The sequence below is a fragment of the Peromyscus maniculatus genome, chromosome 5 (genome assembly GCF_049852395.1).
Source record: "Peromyscus maniculatus bairdii isolate BWxNUB_F1_BW_parent chromosome 5, HU_Pman_BW_mat_3.1, whole genome shotgun sequence".
Classification (NCBI taxonomy): Eukaryota; Metazoa; Chordata; class Mammalia; order Rodentia; family Cricetidae; genus Peromyscus; species Peromyscus maniculatus.
In genome coordinates, this window is record NC_134856.1 from 66,002,147 (window position 1) to 66,021,321 (window position 19,175).

At 39.7% G+C, this 19,175-nt stretch overlaps 1 protein-coding gene across 1 annotated transcript in view; it reads right to left on the reverse strand.

The window, feature by feature from the left end:
* The window catches only part of Rab18 (RAB18, member RAS oncogene family), a 34,551-nt gene that overhangs the window by 14,795 nt on the left and 581 nt on the right, over window positions 1-19,175 (reverse strand). The window contains exon 2 of the mRNA XM_006973905.4: window positions 13,310-13,365. Coding sequence (XP_006973967.1) covers window positions 13,310-13,365 — 56 coding nt within the window. The remainder of the gene's footprint in view (window positions 1-13,309; window positions 13,366-19,175) is intronic.

Sequence of the window (19,175 nt, forward strand, 5' to 3'; positions counted from 1 at the left end):
AGCCCCAGATGATACATCTAAACCATAGCGCCTGCATTTAATGACTTGGAGAAAATGGTGAAAGAGGGAGCAGAAAGATTTTAAGAGCCAGAACACCAGGAAGTCTACTATGATACAGTCTCTCCTAGAAATGGCCGTATAAAGAAGACCAGAACAATGGCAATATCAATGAACAAGTTAATATGGAAGGGGGAAGTTTGGGGGGAATCCCACACCTAGGGATGTAAGGATTGTGTCCTTAATTACATCACCAGCCTGCAATGGCGTCCCAGCCTAAAAAGCGGGCATGTTCTGTCTGTCCCCTCTCTTTCCTTATTCTCCCTCCTCCGTACGGTGTCTCTCTCTCTCTCTCTCTCTCTCTCTCTCTCTCTCTCTCTCTCTCTCTCTCTCTCTCTCCCCCCTCTCCCTCCCTCCCTCCTTCCCTCCCCCGCCTCCCCCCCCCCTTTCTCTTTTAATAAAGCTCAGAAAGGTAACCATGGCTCATGATTCTTCCGTCACCAGCACTCTCCTCCATCGGCATGGCCACCGCATAACCAATAAGGGACAAAGAACTAACTATAGGCAAGTGATGACTGCTGAGAGAAGGAAATTTTGCTTCTCCCAGAGAGGAGTCCTTACTTGGGGGCTCATCACCTTTAAGCCCAGCCTTGGAGACCAAAGGTAAGAAAATGAAAAAGAGCCCAATGGACAGCTGCATGTGAGCCCATAAAGAGATTCTAATGGACTTTGACTTGGACAATGAGAAAATGCCCTCAATTCTGGCTTCTCCTGACTCCTGGCTGAGGACCTGCGATGCTAACCACTCTTGCCTTTATTTTCCTCTTGCATCTCTTTTCAGTCATCAGCCAAAAATTTCCTTTACTCCCTACAACTGGCAGCTATATAAATAAAACAAGTGGTGAACTTTTGGGATATATAAATAAAACAAGTGGTGAACTTTTGGGATCTTTCGGATGGGACCACTGGAGATGTGTCTCAACTACCACCCCATGCAGCTCTCAGAAAGCTGACTGGTCATTACCCCAGTTGCCTGACAGCAGTTAGGGTTACCCATTCAGAGGGAATGATGACAGCAGCAGGTAGAAAGTGACTAAGCAGTTTAGGGTAAAAAGACCCCAAAGAAAAGTGGCTAGTTTCTTTCTTGACTAAAAGCTAAAAATGTCTTTGGTCCTGTCCTGACCAGAGACCAGAAAAGCCAGACATGTTCTGGGCCTTTGAGCACTGATCTGGTTCCTAAATAATTTTAGGGATACCTCTTAAAAGGGGGAAATGTTAGATTGGCAATAAAGGTCCATTTAGGGAAAACACCTTACAGTCAAGACAATGGAATCTCTGGCCTGGGTCAAGACCTAATTTTAGCTGGGCATGTCAATCTCCTGACCAAAAGACCACTCCTAGGAAGCCTAAGCCACGCTAAAGAGATAAACAGAGTAATTATCCCTTTAACAAGACAAGGTGTTTCTCCCTCCTAAAACGATGGCCCAGTACAGCTTTCAGGGTCAAAGCAGCACAGCTCTGTAACTGCCCATCTTTGGAATTATCCAGGACAGAGGAACTTTTCTTCCTTCTATCTTTTTAAACAAACATGGCCTTCGCTAACACTCTGGGCCCGACTTTCTCTACAGTGTCCCTCCCTGCCATGTGGCTGACCTTCACACCTGTTAATTCATAAGGCAGGCCTTTCTGACTATTCTCCTCCATGAAGATGCTGAGCTTTATGACTTAAAAAGGAAAAGACCAACAAGGCTATAAACCAGACTAACAAAGAGAAAACTCAAATAAAAAAAAAATCTAATATGAACATTCTGAGTGCCGAGCAGTGAGGAGGATGAGGCAGGAGGATCTCTTGAGTTCAAGGTCAGCCTGGTCTACAGACCAAGTTCTAGGGCAGCCAGGACTACACAGAGAAACCCTATTTCAGAAAACAAAAATAAAAGGAAGTTCTAAATATTACAGGTTGCACAACCCTTATCTGAAATGAATGCTTAAGATTCTGGGATTCCTGGACTTGGGGACATCTGCATAACAACCCCACCATCAAGTTGGTACTAAGTTTCTGCTGCTAATTTTACAGAAGGAAAAGATGATTAAATAAAAACTGGAAAACAAGTTGGATAATCTAGATGAATGAACAAATTCCTAGAAACACAGTTTCCCAAAATTGACTCAAAGAAAGAGGAAATCTTCAAACTCAAAAACTATTAGAGACTTAAATAGTCAATCAAGGTTACTCATAGAATGCAAGGATGACTGAATATAAATAATACATTAGCAAAATGAAGGGAGGAAAGAACATGATCATTTTAATTGACACAGAAAAGGCATTGGGCAAAATTCAATACACTTTCATGACAAAAAAAAAAAAAACTCAACAAACTAGAAAGAGAAGGAAATTTCCTCAAAATGATAAAGGTCTTTCTGTTAGTCAGATTTCTGCTGCTGTGCTAACATCCCTGACATAAGAACTTAAAATGACAAAATATTTCATTTGGCTCACAATTCCGGTGGTTCAAAAGTTACTTAGCCTCACAGATATTAGCCACTGAAGAGGCAGGACATCATGCCAGGGGCCACATGATGGAACAAAGTTCTTCAGCTCAAGACAATCAGGGAGCAAAGAGGGAGAGAGGCAAAGGGGCCAAACACTAGATACACTCTGGTGGCCTGCCTCCCTACCTTCCCAAGTTCCTATCACCTCCCACACATCATCCAAGTGCGACTCTATCAGTACATATAGATCTACTGATTGTTGGTTTTAAATAATAATAAGCCGTGCTGGTTACCCTGCAAGGAAAGGTCAGAGACCTGACAAAACCCAGTATCAGAGCTTTACTGAGGGGGGGGTGGGGGAGTAGAAAAGAGTAACCAGGCCTGGGAAGAGGCACATGCAGAGGAGAGAGGGGGGGAGGAGGAGAAAGCAGAAGAGAGACGGGAGGAGTCTGTGTCCGGCTTTTAAGGATTCCTCTGCACATGCGCAGGTGGAGCTTACAGAGCTATGCCAAGATGTAAAAGACAATCCTCACAATAGAAAAAAACATTTGCAAATCATGTGTCTGACAAAAGATGAAAATCCAGCACATGTCTAATAACCTCTACAACAACAAAAACACCTAATCACCACAATATTTCATTAGACATTTCTGCAAAAAACATAAATAGCCAATAAGCATATTAAAAATATGCTCAACTTCCCCTGGATATTAGTGGCATGCTTATTAAAAACCACAATGAGCTAGAATTTCATAACTATTTCCATGGCTATTTCATATTTTTTTTAAAAAAAGTGGAAAGTAATAAGTATAGACAAATATGTAGAGCAGTAGTTCTCAACCCTCCTAATACTGTGACCCTTTAATACAGTTCCTCGTGTTTTGGTTACCCCCAATCATAAAATTATTTTTGTTGTTACTTCGTAACTGTAATTTTGCTATTGTTAGGAACTGTAATGTAAAATATCTGATATGCAGGATGGTCTTAGGAGAGGTCACCACCCACAGGTTGAGAACTGCTGATAGAGAGGAGAACTGTGTACAGCTGCTGTTGTGAAACACAGATCGGCATTCCCCCAATATGAAACGTACAACTACTGTATGGATAAAGGCGGCAGGACCACACCTAAGTAGAGACCCAAAAGAAGTGACAGCAGGGACTCAAGCATATCTGTGGACAACACAATCATAGTGGTCATCTACAGCCGCCATATGTGGAAACAACTCAAGTCTGCAGCAGTGGATCAGTGAATCAACAAAAACGGTGCACACAGTCAAGGAAACATTATTTGAACTTAAGAATGGAATTGGGTCCTGGCACATGCCACAATATGGATTGGCCTTGAAAATATTTTGCTAAGTGAAATAAGCCAAATACAGTAAGACAAATGCTGCACAAGTCCACTTGTACAACGTACCTAGAATAGGCAAACTTCACAGAGACAGAAAGTAGAATAAAGGTCACCAAGAACTGCAGAGAAGATGTAGTAAAGAATTATTTAAAGTTCTATAAATGAATAGTGTTATAACAGTGAATGATAGTGAGATATAGAAGTAAAAATGGTTAAGATGGTATGGTTCATACTCTGCATGTTTCATCATAACATAACTATAAACACTGAGCTCCACAACCACAAAACAGCTAAATAAATGTATGACCTAGAGAACTCCTGTGCATATTAAAGAAACTCAATCTGTAGTTAAAAGTCTACCCATAAAAAAGAAATCTCTAAGCCCCTGTGAGTTCAACTAAATTGATTCTTTCTACACAAAATCTTAGAGAAACTGAAGTGGTGGACTCTTCCTTAATTCTTTAATTCTTTTATAAGTCCTATAATTGTACTGACACCAGAACCAGAGAAAGGTATGAGTTAAAGGAAACTATGACTATTATCTTTCACAAACACAAATGGGAATCCTAAATAAAACCTTACTTAATGAATGTAAAAGTAGGTCAAGAACAACAAAGATGACAACTACCTGGGCCCATCTTAGAAACGGAAAATAAAGCAATGTACACTTTAGTATGCTCAACTAAAGACAATCTGCTCATCAAAGGGCACAAAAAAAAATGCATTTCTGAGGAACCTTCCCCATAAGCTTGTGATAGAAGAGCATTTCTTCACCTGATAAAGGGAATCTACAAAACACATACAATGAACATCACACAGAAGTCAGAAATGTACTCCCTTACTGCTAGTTATGAAATAAGGACAACGCTCACCACCTCTACTCAGCACTGTACAGTACCTCACATCTTCAGCCAGGACAGTAAGAGAAAGAAAGGACACAGATTATAAAGGAAGAATGTCAGCCGGGCGGTGGTGGCGCACGCCTTTAATCCCAGCACTCGGGAGGCAGAGCCAGGTGGATCTCTGTGAGTTCGAGGCCAGCCTGGGCTACCAAGTGAGTTCCAGGAAAGGCGCAAAGCTACACAGAGAAACCCTGTCTCGAAAAACCAAAAAAAAAAAAAAAAAAAAAAAAAAAAAAAAAAAAAAAAAAAAACCATAAAGGAAGAATGTCAAAATCTAAAAGAACAAGAACAAAAACTAAAAACCTAGAATTTCCAAGTGTCACCATGTGTCGTAGTTAGGGTTACACTGCTGTGATGAAATACAATGACCAAAGGCAAGTTGGGGAGGAAAGGCTTTATTTCATTCAGTTCCAGATAACAGTTATCATCAAAAGCAGTGTGGGCAGGAACTCAAGCAGGACAGAACTGGAGGGAGGCAGGAGCTATCACAGAAGCCAAGGAGGGGTGCTGCCTACTGGCTTGCTCCACATGGCTTGCTCAGCCCACTTTCTAATAGATCCTAGGACCACTAGCCCAGGGGTGGCCACATCCACAATGGCCTGGGCCCTCCCACATATAGGCCTACTGGCTTACTTATAGCAGATCTATGGAGGCATTTTCTCAATTGAGGCTTCCTTTTCTCCAATAACTCTAGCTTGTGTCAAGATGATATAAAACTAACCAGCACAGTGTCTTTAAAAAATGACATAACAGGTTGGAAGATATAAAATTAATATTTGAAATAGAGGTTTTTTGTTTGTTTGTTTGTTTGTTTGTTTTTTCGAGACAGGGTTTCTCTGTGTAGCTTTGCGCCTTTCCTGGAACTCACTTTGTAGACTAAGGCTGGCCTGAGTATTTTTTTATATCTGTATCCTGCCTCAGCCTAGAGTGTCCTAAAACTTACAGCAATTCTTTTGTCTTAGCCTCTCACATGCTAGGATTACAGGTGTGACTACAACCTGCTAAGAGTACTTCTATATGTTAATAATAAAGGGAAAACAAAAATAAACTCATACTGTTTAGAATGAAAGTCCATAGAACACCTAGGCTTAGATCTGACAAAACCTGCGAAAGATCTTGTGATGTGAATAAGAAATGTCACCCATAGCCTCATTTATTTAAACACTTGGACCCCAGTTGGTGGTACTGTCTGGGAGGTTATGGAACCTTTAGGAGGTAGAGCCCTGCTGGAGGAAGTATATCTATCACTGGTGGGTAGGCTTTGAGAGCATGTAACCTCACTACTTCCTGTTCTCTCTTTCTCTTCCTGTGTGCTGATGAAATGTGATCGATTGATACCTCTCTCTCTCTCTCTCTCTCTCTCTCTCTCTCTCTCTCTCTCTCTCTCTCTCTCCCTCCTTCCTGTTCCTATGGCCATGCCTTCCCCACCATTATGGACTCTATCCCTATGGAGTCATAAGCCAAAATACATTTGTTTTCCCCTAAGAGATTTTTGTCAGGGTATTTTATCACAGCAAAAGATAATGATGATGATAATAATAATAATAATAATTAATATAGGCATATACATCCAAAATCACAAAACATTAAATCTTTTTTTCTTTAAGATAGTAATACTAGGTAACCCAGTCTGGCATTACTATCATTGTGTATTCTAGGATACAGATCCTTTTGCCTCAACCTCCAGAGTGCTGTGAGGACAGTTCTGTGTCACCACTTAAAGCTTATAAATATTTTTAAAAAATCAATTCTTCTCAAAATGACCTGCAGACACAACACAACCCCTATCACAATCCCAGCAGGTTTCTACTTAAAATCAACTAACCAATTCTAAAGTTCAATGAGAACCAAAGTAGCTCAAACACTTTCAGAAGAAAAAAAAATTGAGAAGACTACCAGGGCTGATTCACAGATTGATCACAAAACTACAGAAAGGAAGACAGTGAAATACTAACATAAAGACAGGTGTAGACAGCCCAGAAACACACTGAGACACCTAAAGACAACTGATATTTTTATAAGGGCAGGAAAGCTGTTCAGTGTGGATTCTTTTCAGTCAGTGGTTTTGGAACAACTAGATATCCATATGCAAGATAACAAAAAAGAAAATCATGTGGCCTTCTGCTAGGCGAAAAACAGTACTGAAATCATAATACATAAATGGAAAAGTTAATACACGGAATTTCATTGCAATAAATTTGTGTACTTAGAAATGTACTATTAGAAAAATTATGGCAAAAGAGTGGGTCTAAAATATCTACAAAGAAAATAACACCAACAAAAAAATATATATGCTGAATATAAAAAGCTCTCAAATCTCAACATTAAGAAAACAATACAAGGGCTGGAGAGATGGCTACATGTTGTTGCTCTTTAAGAAGATCTGGATTCGTTCCAATACTCTCCTATCAATCAACAACTCAGTTCCAGAGGACTGAAGGTTCTCTTCTGGCCTCTGCCAGCACTACATACAAGTGGTGCATGGACAAAACACAAATACACATAAAATAAAAATAAATTTAAAAAAAGAAAAAAAACAACAAGTAAAACATTAAAATTGAGACTCAGATACTTTACACATACATGGACATGGCAACAAATTAGAACTTAATATGATAAACATCAGCAGTTATCAGAGAAATCCAAATTAAACAACAACCAGACACCACACACCTACACAAATGGTTACAATCTGAAAGACAGTTAAGTGTATCACTTCTCAACAGCCACTGAAGTTATAAGTGAAATCGTCTCCTTCACTGATAGAAGACAATATTTTCTGCAGACATGGCTTGCTTGTGTGACTCTTCAGCTTCATCACTCCAACAACACCATGTTTTTATAAACCAGAGTTTAGACTTTAAACCTTGCAGACCCTCATCGTGGAAGCCTTTCACACTGGCTCTGAATTCTTCAGTATGGCATCCTCTCTACAGTTTCCATGTGTAGTAGCTTGATACTCCACTGCTTTATGTCATGGAAAAAATCTTCTTGTACACTGTGAAGATGTGTCACTTGGATTGGTTCAATAAAAAGCTGAATGGCCAAGAGCTAGGCAGGATTTTCGGGTGAGAGAGGATGCTGTGAAGATGGTGGAGATGCCAAGAGACACAAAGCAAGCAGGATAGGCAATATAAAAATGAGGTAATAAAACGAGGCAGAAAGTAAATTAATATGGATATTTGTCATTGTTTAGTGGGATTGGTTACAGCTTATTATTGGTAATGGTCAGGAAAAAAAGCTGGACAAAGGATTTTAGATTTAGGGATCTTCTTCTGAAAAAAAAATGGGAGATATAGGAATGATAGGATAAAAGGTTAGATGACTGAATCTACTTTTAAACTAAAAAAAGCAACTACTAGTCTTAAATATTTTATATTGGTATGGGTTGTTGTATATTGACATAAGTTTAGGAGTATTTTTGTTATATCGTATATATGTTTCTACTCTTGTTTAAGGTATTTTTGTATATTGATACAAATTTAAGGTTATTTTTGTTAGAACACACTATAAATACATTTCTACTTGTTTAAGGTATTGTACCTATGCAGCTCATTTAACAATGTAACATAAATTTCTATTCCTTGAAAGTTATTATTACAAACTATTTAGGATAATAAAGAAATGTAGGTTAGTCACCTATAACAATATATAGTCACCTATAACAATCAAACTTGTAGTTAAGTATGTTTCCAAGGTCAAACAGAGATATAGTTTAGATAGACAGGTGGTCTTGAAACACTTCAGAGATCTACAGAATGTGACATTTAAGAGATTTTTAATAACATAAGGCTTTTCATGACAATGAGACACATCTGCTCCTGGCAGCACCAATCTACTTCAGAGAAGATGATGGTCATTGAAGAACCTCTATATGGAGTTGGTTTTCTTTGTGGCAAAAGTTAACCACTAGGCAAGAAACTGTCCTTGCCTCGACTGCGGTCAGTATGCTGTCCAAATGGGATAATCAGGACACAAAAAAAAGTGACTGCTGAACTTTGCTAAGACAAGGTAAAACAATCCTTCAAACTTCCAGTTTTACAGAAAAGTCTGTCAGGTAATTTAGGCCCGCAGTCCAAAGATGGATGTCCTAGCGTTACAGAGGAACCTTGGGGTGACTGTCCAAGCAGCCAGATGTCTCTGTGATTTCTTAGTTTTGGAAGTTACTTGCTCAGCACTTCCCATTTACTCAAGTAATATTTTATCCTTTTTGAGTCTCTGATGAAGACTGAAGACTGAATAATTAGTTTTACAGTTTTCTTTGTTACCAAACTCAAAAAAGAAATTTACGTAAGAGATGTAGAGTTTATAAGATTGAGAGACATAAAAGTTTAAAGTGTTTATCTAAAAAAATGTTTTGAGGTCTAAAAAGTTTTAAGGTGGTAATACAAATTATAATAGAAAATGGTTTAGGCACAAAACTTTAATTCATCAAGATAAGATTATAAGAACGTATTTTCTCTGAATATGCCAAATACAAATGGACTGCACATTGTGAATGTAATTCTTTTTGATAATCCTCCTTATTGTATATAGTTTCATTTGTTAAAGTTAATGCCTTTCCTTTCTATTTAGACAATACCTGATGATTGTTCTTACTTTACTTCGTTAGAGTTAAAACCTTTCCTTTTTATTTAGACAAAAGTGGGAGGGTGGTATTGTGGAATAATCTTTTTGTATACTATGTGTCACTTGGATTGGTTTAACAAAAAGCTGAATGGTCAATAGCTAGGCTGGATTCTGGGGGCAGAGAGGACACTGGGAAGAAAACGGAGACACCAAGAGACTCAGAGCAAGAAGGATAGACAATATGAAGATGAGGTAATAAAGCTATGAGGCAGAAAGTAAAATTAAAGAAATGGTTAATTTAAGTTATAAGAGCTAGTTAGAAACAAGTCTAAGCTATTGGCCAGGCTATCATAATTAATAAGTCTTTGTATAGTTATTTGGGAGCTGGCTGGCGGGACAGAGGAAGACTCACTACAGCTTTAGGTATTGAGTCCACCTGCCTTGTGGCTTGAAGGTTTTTAGCTGTCTTCTACATTAGTGGGATATTAAGATTGTGCTTTAGTATTTCCCTCTCTGTTATATTAGTTAATTATCGCTGAATAAACGAAAAGCAAATATAACTCACAGTACCACTGTGAAACACTATATGAAACAATTATCTTAAAAGTTTCTTTATACATGATAGATATTTTAATCTCTAACTGTACTACTGAAATACAAAGATATATGTTCATAGCTGGTCTACTGTGAGGTGAAATACTGATTTTGTATAAAACACTAATTATCACAACTGAAAAAAAAAGATCAACAACTGAACAAATTGTTTTTGTCTTTTAGACCTATGGGTGTGGTGGCTGTAACTGAAATCAGAAAGTAATCTCATGCCCAAATGTAAAGATTTTTAAACTCAAGTAGTTCCTCAGGGCCAACTTGGGGAACAAATTATAATATTTCATTGTATTTTAGTATTTGTTTTGGTAAAAGATACAGCCTTTTTAGTAATATATACAGCCCATGATGGCTACCATTCTGTGAGTCCTCATGTCATTTCAGTTTCAAATGACTTTTCTATTAGGCATGATTCATTTCTTCAGTAGAAATTCCATTTCAGTCATTTGCCCCCATCAGCTGTCACTCACCTACACCTCTATCTATCACAGCACAAAACAACCCATGCTCTGAACAGGCAAACTTTATTACATAATTTAAAATGAGCAAATATGTGAAAACCAGAACAAAATGGAGTTTGACTTGCTAGTATATTCAATGGTTCCCTTTCTTATGGCATACACAGAAATAAATCTGTAATATCTATGCCACACAGATGCTAAGTAATGAAGTAATGCCTAAGAAAATTTATTAAAAATTTAGAGGCATTTTGAGTCTGTATTGACAGAAACAAATAAAGATGAATGCTTCCTCACAGAAATCCAAGTACTAAATGTAGACAGGAGGAGAGCATTTGAAAGGTCATTTGACATCCACAGCTAGGGTAACAGAACCACATGTTACCTTTCCTTTCTGTTGCAGGGTAAAACAAGAGCACAAAACCATGACAAGAAACAGGACATATATACAACCTCAAAAGTGTCTTTCCACAGGAAAGCTACAAAGAGAATAATAAAAACATTACAATGAAGAAACTGGGCACCTTGTATGACTAAAAGCCCCCAACAGCACCAGAACAATACATGCACCTCTTGCTATAACATCCTAAAAAGATTTTTGTGGAATTCCTAAAAAAAAAAAAAATCACACTGGGCAAATGAAATGAGGGGCAGTCTACAGAGCAACTGGCCTGTACTCTTCAAAACTGTCAGACACAGACAGACGACCAAAGACCAGTGAACGGTGAAAACTAAAAGAGACTGAAGAGATGTGGGCATGGTGGCTCAAGCTTATAATCCCAACAGCTGGAAGGTGGCTGGGCTGGAGGCCTATCACCAGTCTGAAGCCATCCCACGCTGTACAGTGAGTTCCAGGCCAATCTGAGCTAGTATAAGAACCTGCAGAAAGCAGGGTGAGGGGTCAGGAACTGGAAATGACTAACACTGCTTGACCCAAAACATAATTTAGGTCTAATTTTACTTTTGCTATGTAGGGTATTGATAGGCAGTTGATGAAATCTGTCAGTGGACAAAATTTTATCTTTGTTCACTTAGGAAACATACATTAAAATGCTTAGATATTAAAGACAAAAGTCTGCAACATATTCTTAAGCAATTCATTTAAGAATAATCCTGTATGTGACGCAGTATAAGAATGATAAGGCAAGGAAGAGGGAGATGGCTAAGTCAGTAAAGATCTTGCTCTGCAAACATAAGGACCTGAGTTCCATCCCAATACCCAGATAAGAAAAGCCAGGCACGTTAGCATACACCTGTCATCCTAGTATCTGGGAGGTTATGCAGGCTAGTTTTATGTCAACTTGACACAGGTTATAGTCATTTGGGAAGTGGGAACCTCGAATACCCTGCCAGAATGACCTGTGGCAAGTCTGTAATTTTCTTGATTAACAACTGATGTTAATCACTGTGAGCTGTGCCATCCCTGGGTAGGGATACTAAGGTATTTAGGAAAGCAGCCTGATCAAGCCATGAGCAACAAGCCTGTAAGCAGCACTCCTCCATGGCCTCAGCAGCAGCTCTGACTCCAAGTTCCTGCTCTGTTTGCCTTCCTGCACCAACTTCCCTGGATCATGACTGTGATGTGAAAGTTTAAAGCAAAATAAACCCTTTCCTTCCCAAGTTACCTGTGGTCATGGTGTTTTATCACAGTAACAGAAACCCTGATTAAGACAGAGGAGCTTGCTGGCCGGCTGGCCAGCCAGCCTAGGCTTCTTGGTGAGTTCCTGACCGGGGAGAAACCATGTCTCAAAAAAATAAAGTGCCTGAGGAATGATGATTGTACTCTGACCTTGACAAGCACATATGTATACATATACATGTGTACATGCTCATACACAAAGAATAAAGCAAAAGTGATAAATACCAGCATTTAGAGAATGTGAGTGAAATATATAGAATTCCCCATTTCCCTCTAAACCTGAAATTATCCCACAATAAATAAAAACAAAGCCAGTTAAAAGGAACTTTCGCAGGGCAGTGGTGGTGCACGCCTTTAATCCCAGCACTCGGGAGGCAGAGGCAGGCGGATCTCTGAGTTCGAGGACAGCCTGGTTTACAAAGTGAGATCCAGGAAAGGCGTAAAGCTAGCTACACAGAGAAACCCTGTCTCGAAAATAAAAAAAAAAGTAACTTTCTACTTTCACTAGCAATTACAGTAAGATTTTTTTAGTAGTCTAGATGACAAGCCACTTTCAATGATTCACTCAGTGAAGTGCTTGCCACATAAACATGAGGACGTGGGTCCACATCTCCAGCACCCACACAATAGCTGGGCACGGTGGCTTTTGTCCGTTATATCAGCTTTGGGGAGGCAGAGACAAGAGGATCCTAGGACTTGCCGACTAGTCAGTCTAGCCAGATCAGAGAGCTCCAGGTTAAGTGAGAAGCCCTAACTCAAAGATTAAGGAGGAGGGTGACAGAGGACAAAACCCAATGTCAACCTCTGGCCTCTGTGCACTCGCACGTGAACAAACACACAGTTGACTTTGGTATCACTGCTCCTAATAGTTAATAACTGTTATCAAGGATATAAATGAAAAATACACAATAAATACTGTAGCAAACATTAAAAGTATAAAATTAACAGACTTTGCTGCTAGGTCCATGGCAACAAAGACCAAGTTTATAGTATTCATCACTGTGAGAACAGTGGCTGGCATGCAGTGAATATCTAAATCACCACTATCTACTGCAGAATAAAAAATAATTCCATATGGGAATGAAATGTGTATGCAAACCATCATCATCAGTAGTGCTAAGGAAATGGCACAAGATAAGAGACAAGGCTTTACGGACACCAAAGCTAAGTCTCACAGACCAGATTTGCAGAGAGAGTGCAGGTGCTGAGAAGAGGGTAAGGAATGAAGACAAACAGAGCCAAGGGCATAACCATATGTGGCAGTTCTGCTGGACTTTTAAACTTAGCTCACCTATTGTTGCTGCAAGTTCTGGATCAAAGGTGTCATCTGTGAACCTCAGGAGCAGGCTAAAAGAGAGTTAAAGACAGGTTAGGACCTTAACTGGTTATTTCTCTTTTTTGTTTGTTTGGGTTTTTGTTGTTGTTTTTTTCGAGACAGGGTTTCTCTGTGTAGTTTTGGTGCCTGTCCTAGATCTCACTCTGTAGACCAGGCTGGCCTTGAACTCACAGAGATCCGCCTGGCTCTGTCTCCCAGTGCTGGGATTAAAGGTGTGGGCCACCACCGCCCTATTTTAATCATAGATCTCTATGCTGCGATTGTTACATTGTATCACAACGATTACTTAGATACAGAGAGAAGAGCAGGAGAACTAGGGCACTGAAAAGACAATAACTGAACTGTAAATTCCCAAGACTCCCAAGACCAAAGGAATCCACTAACAAACAAACATATGCACTATGCTCTTCTACACCACTCCTGAGGGGTCGACAGTCTGCTGTTTGTTGAAATCTGTATTGGTACACACTTCTGAGAAAAAGACACAGCAACACCTCACGCTAATAGGGATGGCAGGGGAACAACAGTCTCTTGGAATCCAAAGAGCTCACTATTTCACTCTGCATTAAATAAAGACAGAAAGATGGAAAAGCACAGCAAACCGTAACAAGTAATAAAACATAAGGTGTAGTCAATCAGCGGGGAGAAAGATGACAGGCAGGCAAATGCTGGGTAGGGCAGTTCTAGCCAGGCACTGGAACTGCGAACGGCTTTTAAGGACAGTATGACAGAGAATGGTCTACAGCTGAAAAGTTAACTCCACCAAAATGGAGATTAAAGAGTAAGGGGAGAAGGGCTACACTCGGAAATAATGGTCAAGAAAGTAGCAAAGGATTAAAAGGAACAATGGCCAACTAGAAGGTCCACTGTGGCTCGTAGGTCCCAGCACTGTTTTATTCACTGTTGAGTGTCCCCTACTAAAGGCTCTTTGAGAATAAACTCTGTAAGGTTTTCATTAAAGCCCCACATTTACAAAGCTAATCGCCTCCTGCACACTACCTCCTAAGTACACCATTCCACCAACCTGGGTCTAAGTGAGGGCCTTGAGGAACATTCTACAGGCTGTGATTACTGCTACTAGTGATGTGTCCACAGACCACAACAGCTTCCTGCTAGTCTCCAACACAGCACCATCAATTATAGTAAAAAAAACAAAAATAAACAAACTTAACTCTCTTTTTCCTGGTTCTACTATGTTTTATTTCCTACAAAACAGACACAATATAGTCAAAGTAACAAAGAACAGTCAAAATCCAGAGATTTCTACTTAATATCTGGACATAGACTTCACTTCCACTGTAAGTTAAGTGAGACTGTGTATACAAACCACACTTAAGGCCAAGCCCCAAGCCCAGCAGTGTACAGTCAAAAAAAAAAAAAAATGAACTCACTGACACTCTGGGGAGATTTTCCTGTCCCACATTGCTTCATTTGCTTATTTTTTTTTTTATTTTATTGATCTTTTGCTTATATATTAGGGTTTCAGATTTTGTGTTTTTATGGTGTGTGTGTGTGTATACATTTTTTTAAAACTCTGATTTGTTTATTGGCCTGTCTGTTTGTTTTCTAAAGAGAGAAAGTAGGTACTGAGTTGGATGGGTGAGGGGGAGAAAAGACAGGGAAGGAGAAACCATGAGGAGAATATGTTAAAAAAAATATTTTCAATAAAAAATACTGTGAGGCACGGTGGCACATGCCTTTAATCCCAGCACTTGAAGATAGAGGCAGGTGGGTCTCTGAGTTCAAAGCCTGCCTGGTCTACAGAGCTAGTTCCAGGGCAGTCTGGACTTCACAGAGAAACCCTATCCAAAAAACAAAAAACAAAAAGTAAGTAACAAACTTATGACTCTTAATATCTACTTGTACAAAATGTCCCATCCCGATGCACCCAGCTAGAATTTAAGAATAGAAAAGACATGCCCCTATAATTCAGTCCTCACAGAAAACATGGCCACAAAAATGCAGGCTAGCCAGCTATCATGGTGCACACCTTTAGTTCCAGCACTCTGGAGACAGAGGCAGGCAAACATATGCAGGCCAGCCTGATCCACACAGTGGAGCTCTAGGACACCAGGACTACATAGAAAAACCCTCTCTAAAAAAAAGAAAAGCAGGCTAACATTACCTTGTACAATAGTAGTCATGGCAATACCATAAAAATGCAGACAATCAGAATGGCATTGAGGATTTTAACTGAACGTACAACAATAGGCAGACACTCAGCCAGAAATGTTTCCTCTGTACTCGCTAGGCCTTACAAGAGGTACTTTGTTGGCACAGACAGGGAACTGGCACCATGTGAAACAAAACCCTTTACTACAAACCCTGAGTATAGCCAGGGGTACACCAGCAGCCCCAAATGTATCCTGAATTCTATGTAGGCACAGTCTATTTCTATATTAGATTAAGAAAGGAGTCCATAAGCCCCAACAAATGGTTAAGAATTCAGTTCTTACATAGTATATTTTCAAAGTTAAAAGAGGAAAATATTTTGCATGTAGAACTACAGATGGTAGAGTATGCTGTGTAGATAATACTAAATTTATATTAGTGTGAAGAAGCCAGGGTTTTGGGGTTTCTTTTGGGGGGAGCCACAGGGTGCATGCCTGAAATGTCAGAATTTGGAAGGCTGAAGCTTAAAAAAAAAGGGGTGGGGGGACTGCTCCAAGTTTGAGGCTAGCCTGGGTTACACAGTGAGTTCCAGGTCAGCCTGGGCTAAGAGTGTCTATCTAAAACATTAAAAAATGAAAGAGGGAGCAGGAGGACTGGGGAGGTAGTTCAGCAGTTATGAGCACTTGCTCTTCTTAGCACCATTCCATTCCCAGCACATATCCAATAGTTCACCCTCCTGTAACTCCAGCTCCAGGGGAGCAGATACCCTCTTCTGCCCTCTGAAGGGACCTACACTCACAAACACATCAAATAAATAAGCAAACAAACAAACAAATAAATATTTTAAACACAATAAAATACTGTGATTATAGCTCATCTATATTTTTTACTATAAAAATAAAATCCACACTGGGCGGTGGTGGCACATGCCTTTAATCCCAGCACTCGGGAGGCAGAGGCAGGCGGATCTCTGTGAGTTCCAGGCCAGCCTGGTCTACAGAGCGAGCTCCAGGACAGGCGCAAAGCTACACAGAGAAACCCTGCTTCAAACCGACCCCCCAAAAAATTAAATAAATAAATAAAATAAAATAAATTCCACTTAGAAAATGAGAGGAAAAGGAGTGTAGAAGGGATAGCAATCTGCATAATAGATTTCTATATTTCATTCCAGCACTTGATACACTGTGTTACATTTTTTACTTCACAAGCTGAGCCACAGAATCATAGCCTTGAACTGTACATTTAAGTATTTTAAGGGTTTCTTGTCCAGCTTGGTTCTCTAATAGAGTACTACATAGTTCAAGTATCATACACAAGGCTACAAACCAATCCTCACCTCATGTCTACTGCAGCTTTCTAACAGCCTGAAATCAACCAGGAAAAAATCCACTTGTTCACATTAAAGTTATCCTCTGCTGTACAATAATTTCTCAACAACCCACTGCCACCTCACTTGGTCTAGCTCCATAGGAAAACATAAATAACTGCTGGTTAGAACTACCCTTCAAGATCATGTCTATGACAAATGTTTCTGTACTAATATGCCTTAAAAGGCAGAGACTTCTATTAGAATAGAGTCATTTATTCTTGTCATATCCACCAAGATAAGTGGTCAAGGCTGTTTTCCACAATATATCACAGACCAATATTCTAGTTCCCTAAATCTAACACTGGTTTGTTGTTATTGTTGTTGTTGTTTTGGATTTTAGAAAAAGAGTTTCTCTGCATAACCCTGGTTGTCCTGGAACTCGATCTATAGACCAGGGTGGCCTTGAACTCAGCGATCTGCCTGCCTCTGCCTCCCAAACGCTAGCATTAAAGGCATGCACCACCATGCTGGCCCAATACTGTTTTAAATGGGTTAAAATGTTAAAAACAATTTCAGTGAGCAATTCATAATACATCATTAAGTACTTAAAAAAAGTTTAAAGTACATTTGACCCAAATAAGATTATCTAGGGGAATGAATAAGGAGAAAAATCCACTCAACACACTTTAAAAGTGTACTCAGAACCAGGCCTAGTACAGCATGCCTATAATCCTAGCACTTGAGGGACTGAGGTAGAAAGATTGTAAATACCAGGCCAACTGTTGTTTACAGACATAGCAAGTCCCAGGCCAGACAGTCTATGTAACCAGAATCAGTTTCAAGAAACTAAATAAAAGAAAAGCAATAAATAATACAAGGGAACCTGCAGTTAACCTTCTAGAAAAGTCTAACATACTCAGTTTCACCCATTCAATACACTGTCTCAGCCAACCACATACTAGGTTGAGATGACAACCTGTTATTCTTGATTTCAAAAACAAGCTCTAAGCAGGCATGGTGATACATGCCTGTAATCTGTGTTCTGGAAGCCGGAGGAGGATTCCCAGTTTGAGGCCAGCTAGGTGACATAAAAATTTCCAGGCCAGCCTCGATCACACAGGGAGACTACTTCAAAAGACAGAAAACAAGACAAACTTGATGTGGGTTCTTTCTCAAGTAAAAATGAAGAAAACAAAGATCGTGAAGGTGTATGATTTCTAGTAAAACTATGTCCAGTACATAAACTTTTTAACATTCATGTACAAAAAAGAGTAATCAGAGCCAGGCGGTGGTGACGCACACGTTTAATCTCAGTACTTGGGAGGCAGAGACAAGTTCAAGGCCAGCCTGAGCTACAGAGTGAGTTCCAGGAAAGGCGCAAAGCTACACAGAGAAATCCTGTCTCAGGAAGGGGAAAAAGTAATCATAAAGATTTTATTCGTTACTTTAGCACACACCTATTTCTATTGTTATAAAAAGTTCCTTTAATTTGTTCCCTGGTGTTCAGAAGCATGTCACTATAGGACACTAAAAGTACGCATTAAAGGTGAACAAACTATGAAAACAGATTGTCAAGCTTTCTTTATGGAATGCTTTCAAGTTATCTGACAGATAACTTTCAAGTTATCTGACAGATCTGACAGATCTCACAAGGTAAAATCAAATATGAAATTGTTAACAGCTCTCTGGGACTTAAATGCTGTTTAAAGATCAAGAGAAGCTGAAATAACATTTATTCATAATCAGAGGGTAAGGAATGACTTCACCTGGAGAACTTTGTCCAGACCTGGATGAAATCATAACCCTCTGGCAACACCCACCTAGGTCCACCTCTGACCTAATACACAACTCTACTGTCAATAGACTCCTTCCCAAGGAATGAGTCAAAGCAAAAAAGACAATACAATATTGTCCCTTTCATTTCTATATAATGTGACAAGCCAAGAATAATCTCACTTAAAGGTGGCTCACTGCTTAAGTGCCCTGTGCCTTAAAAGACATTTTTCAAGCAGGTACCCCGCCCCCCGCAAAAAAAAAGAAAAAAAGAAAGAAAGAAAGAAAGAAAAAAGATGCAACGAAAGATTGTGCTAAAATGAGCCAGGAATGTGACCTAAGACGTCACCAAAGTTTCTGTGTAGAACATTAAGTACTTGAAGGACAGTTCTATCGAAATCGCAAAGTGATAAAGTAACTATTGATCTCGGCTCCGGGGGTGACGACTGGCTAAACTCTCGGGGTGACAGGCCGGCTGGACTCTAGGGGTGACGATGACAGGTCGGCCGGACTCTATGGTTAAAGGCCGGCTGGATTCTAGGAGTGACAGGCCGGCTGGACTCTAGGGGTGACAGGCTGACCAGACTCTAGGGGTGACAAGCAGGGGGATTCGGGGAGTGACAGGCC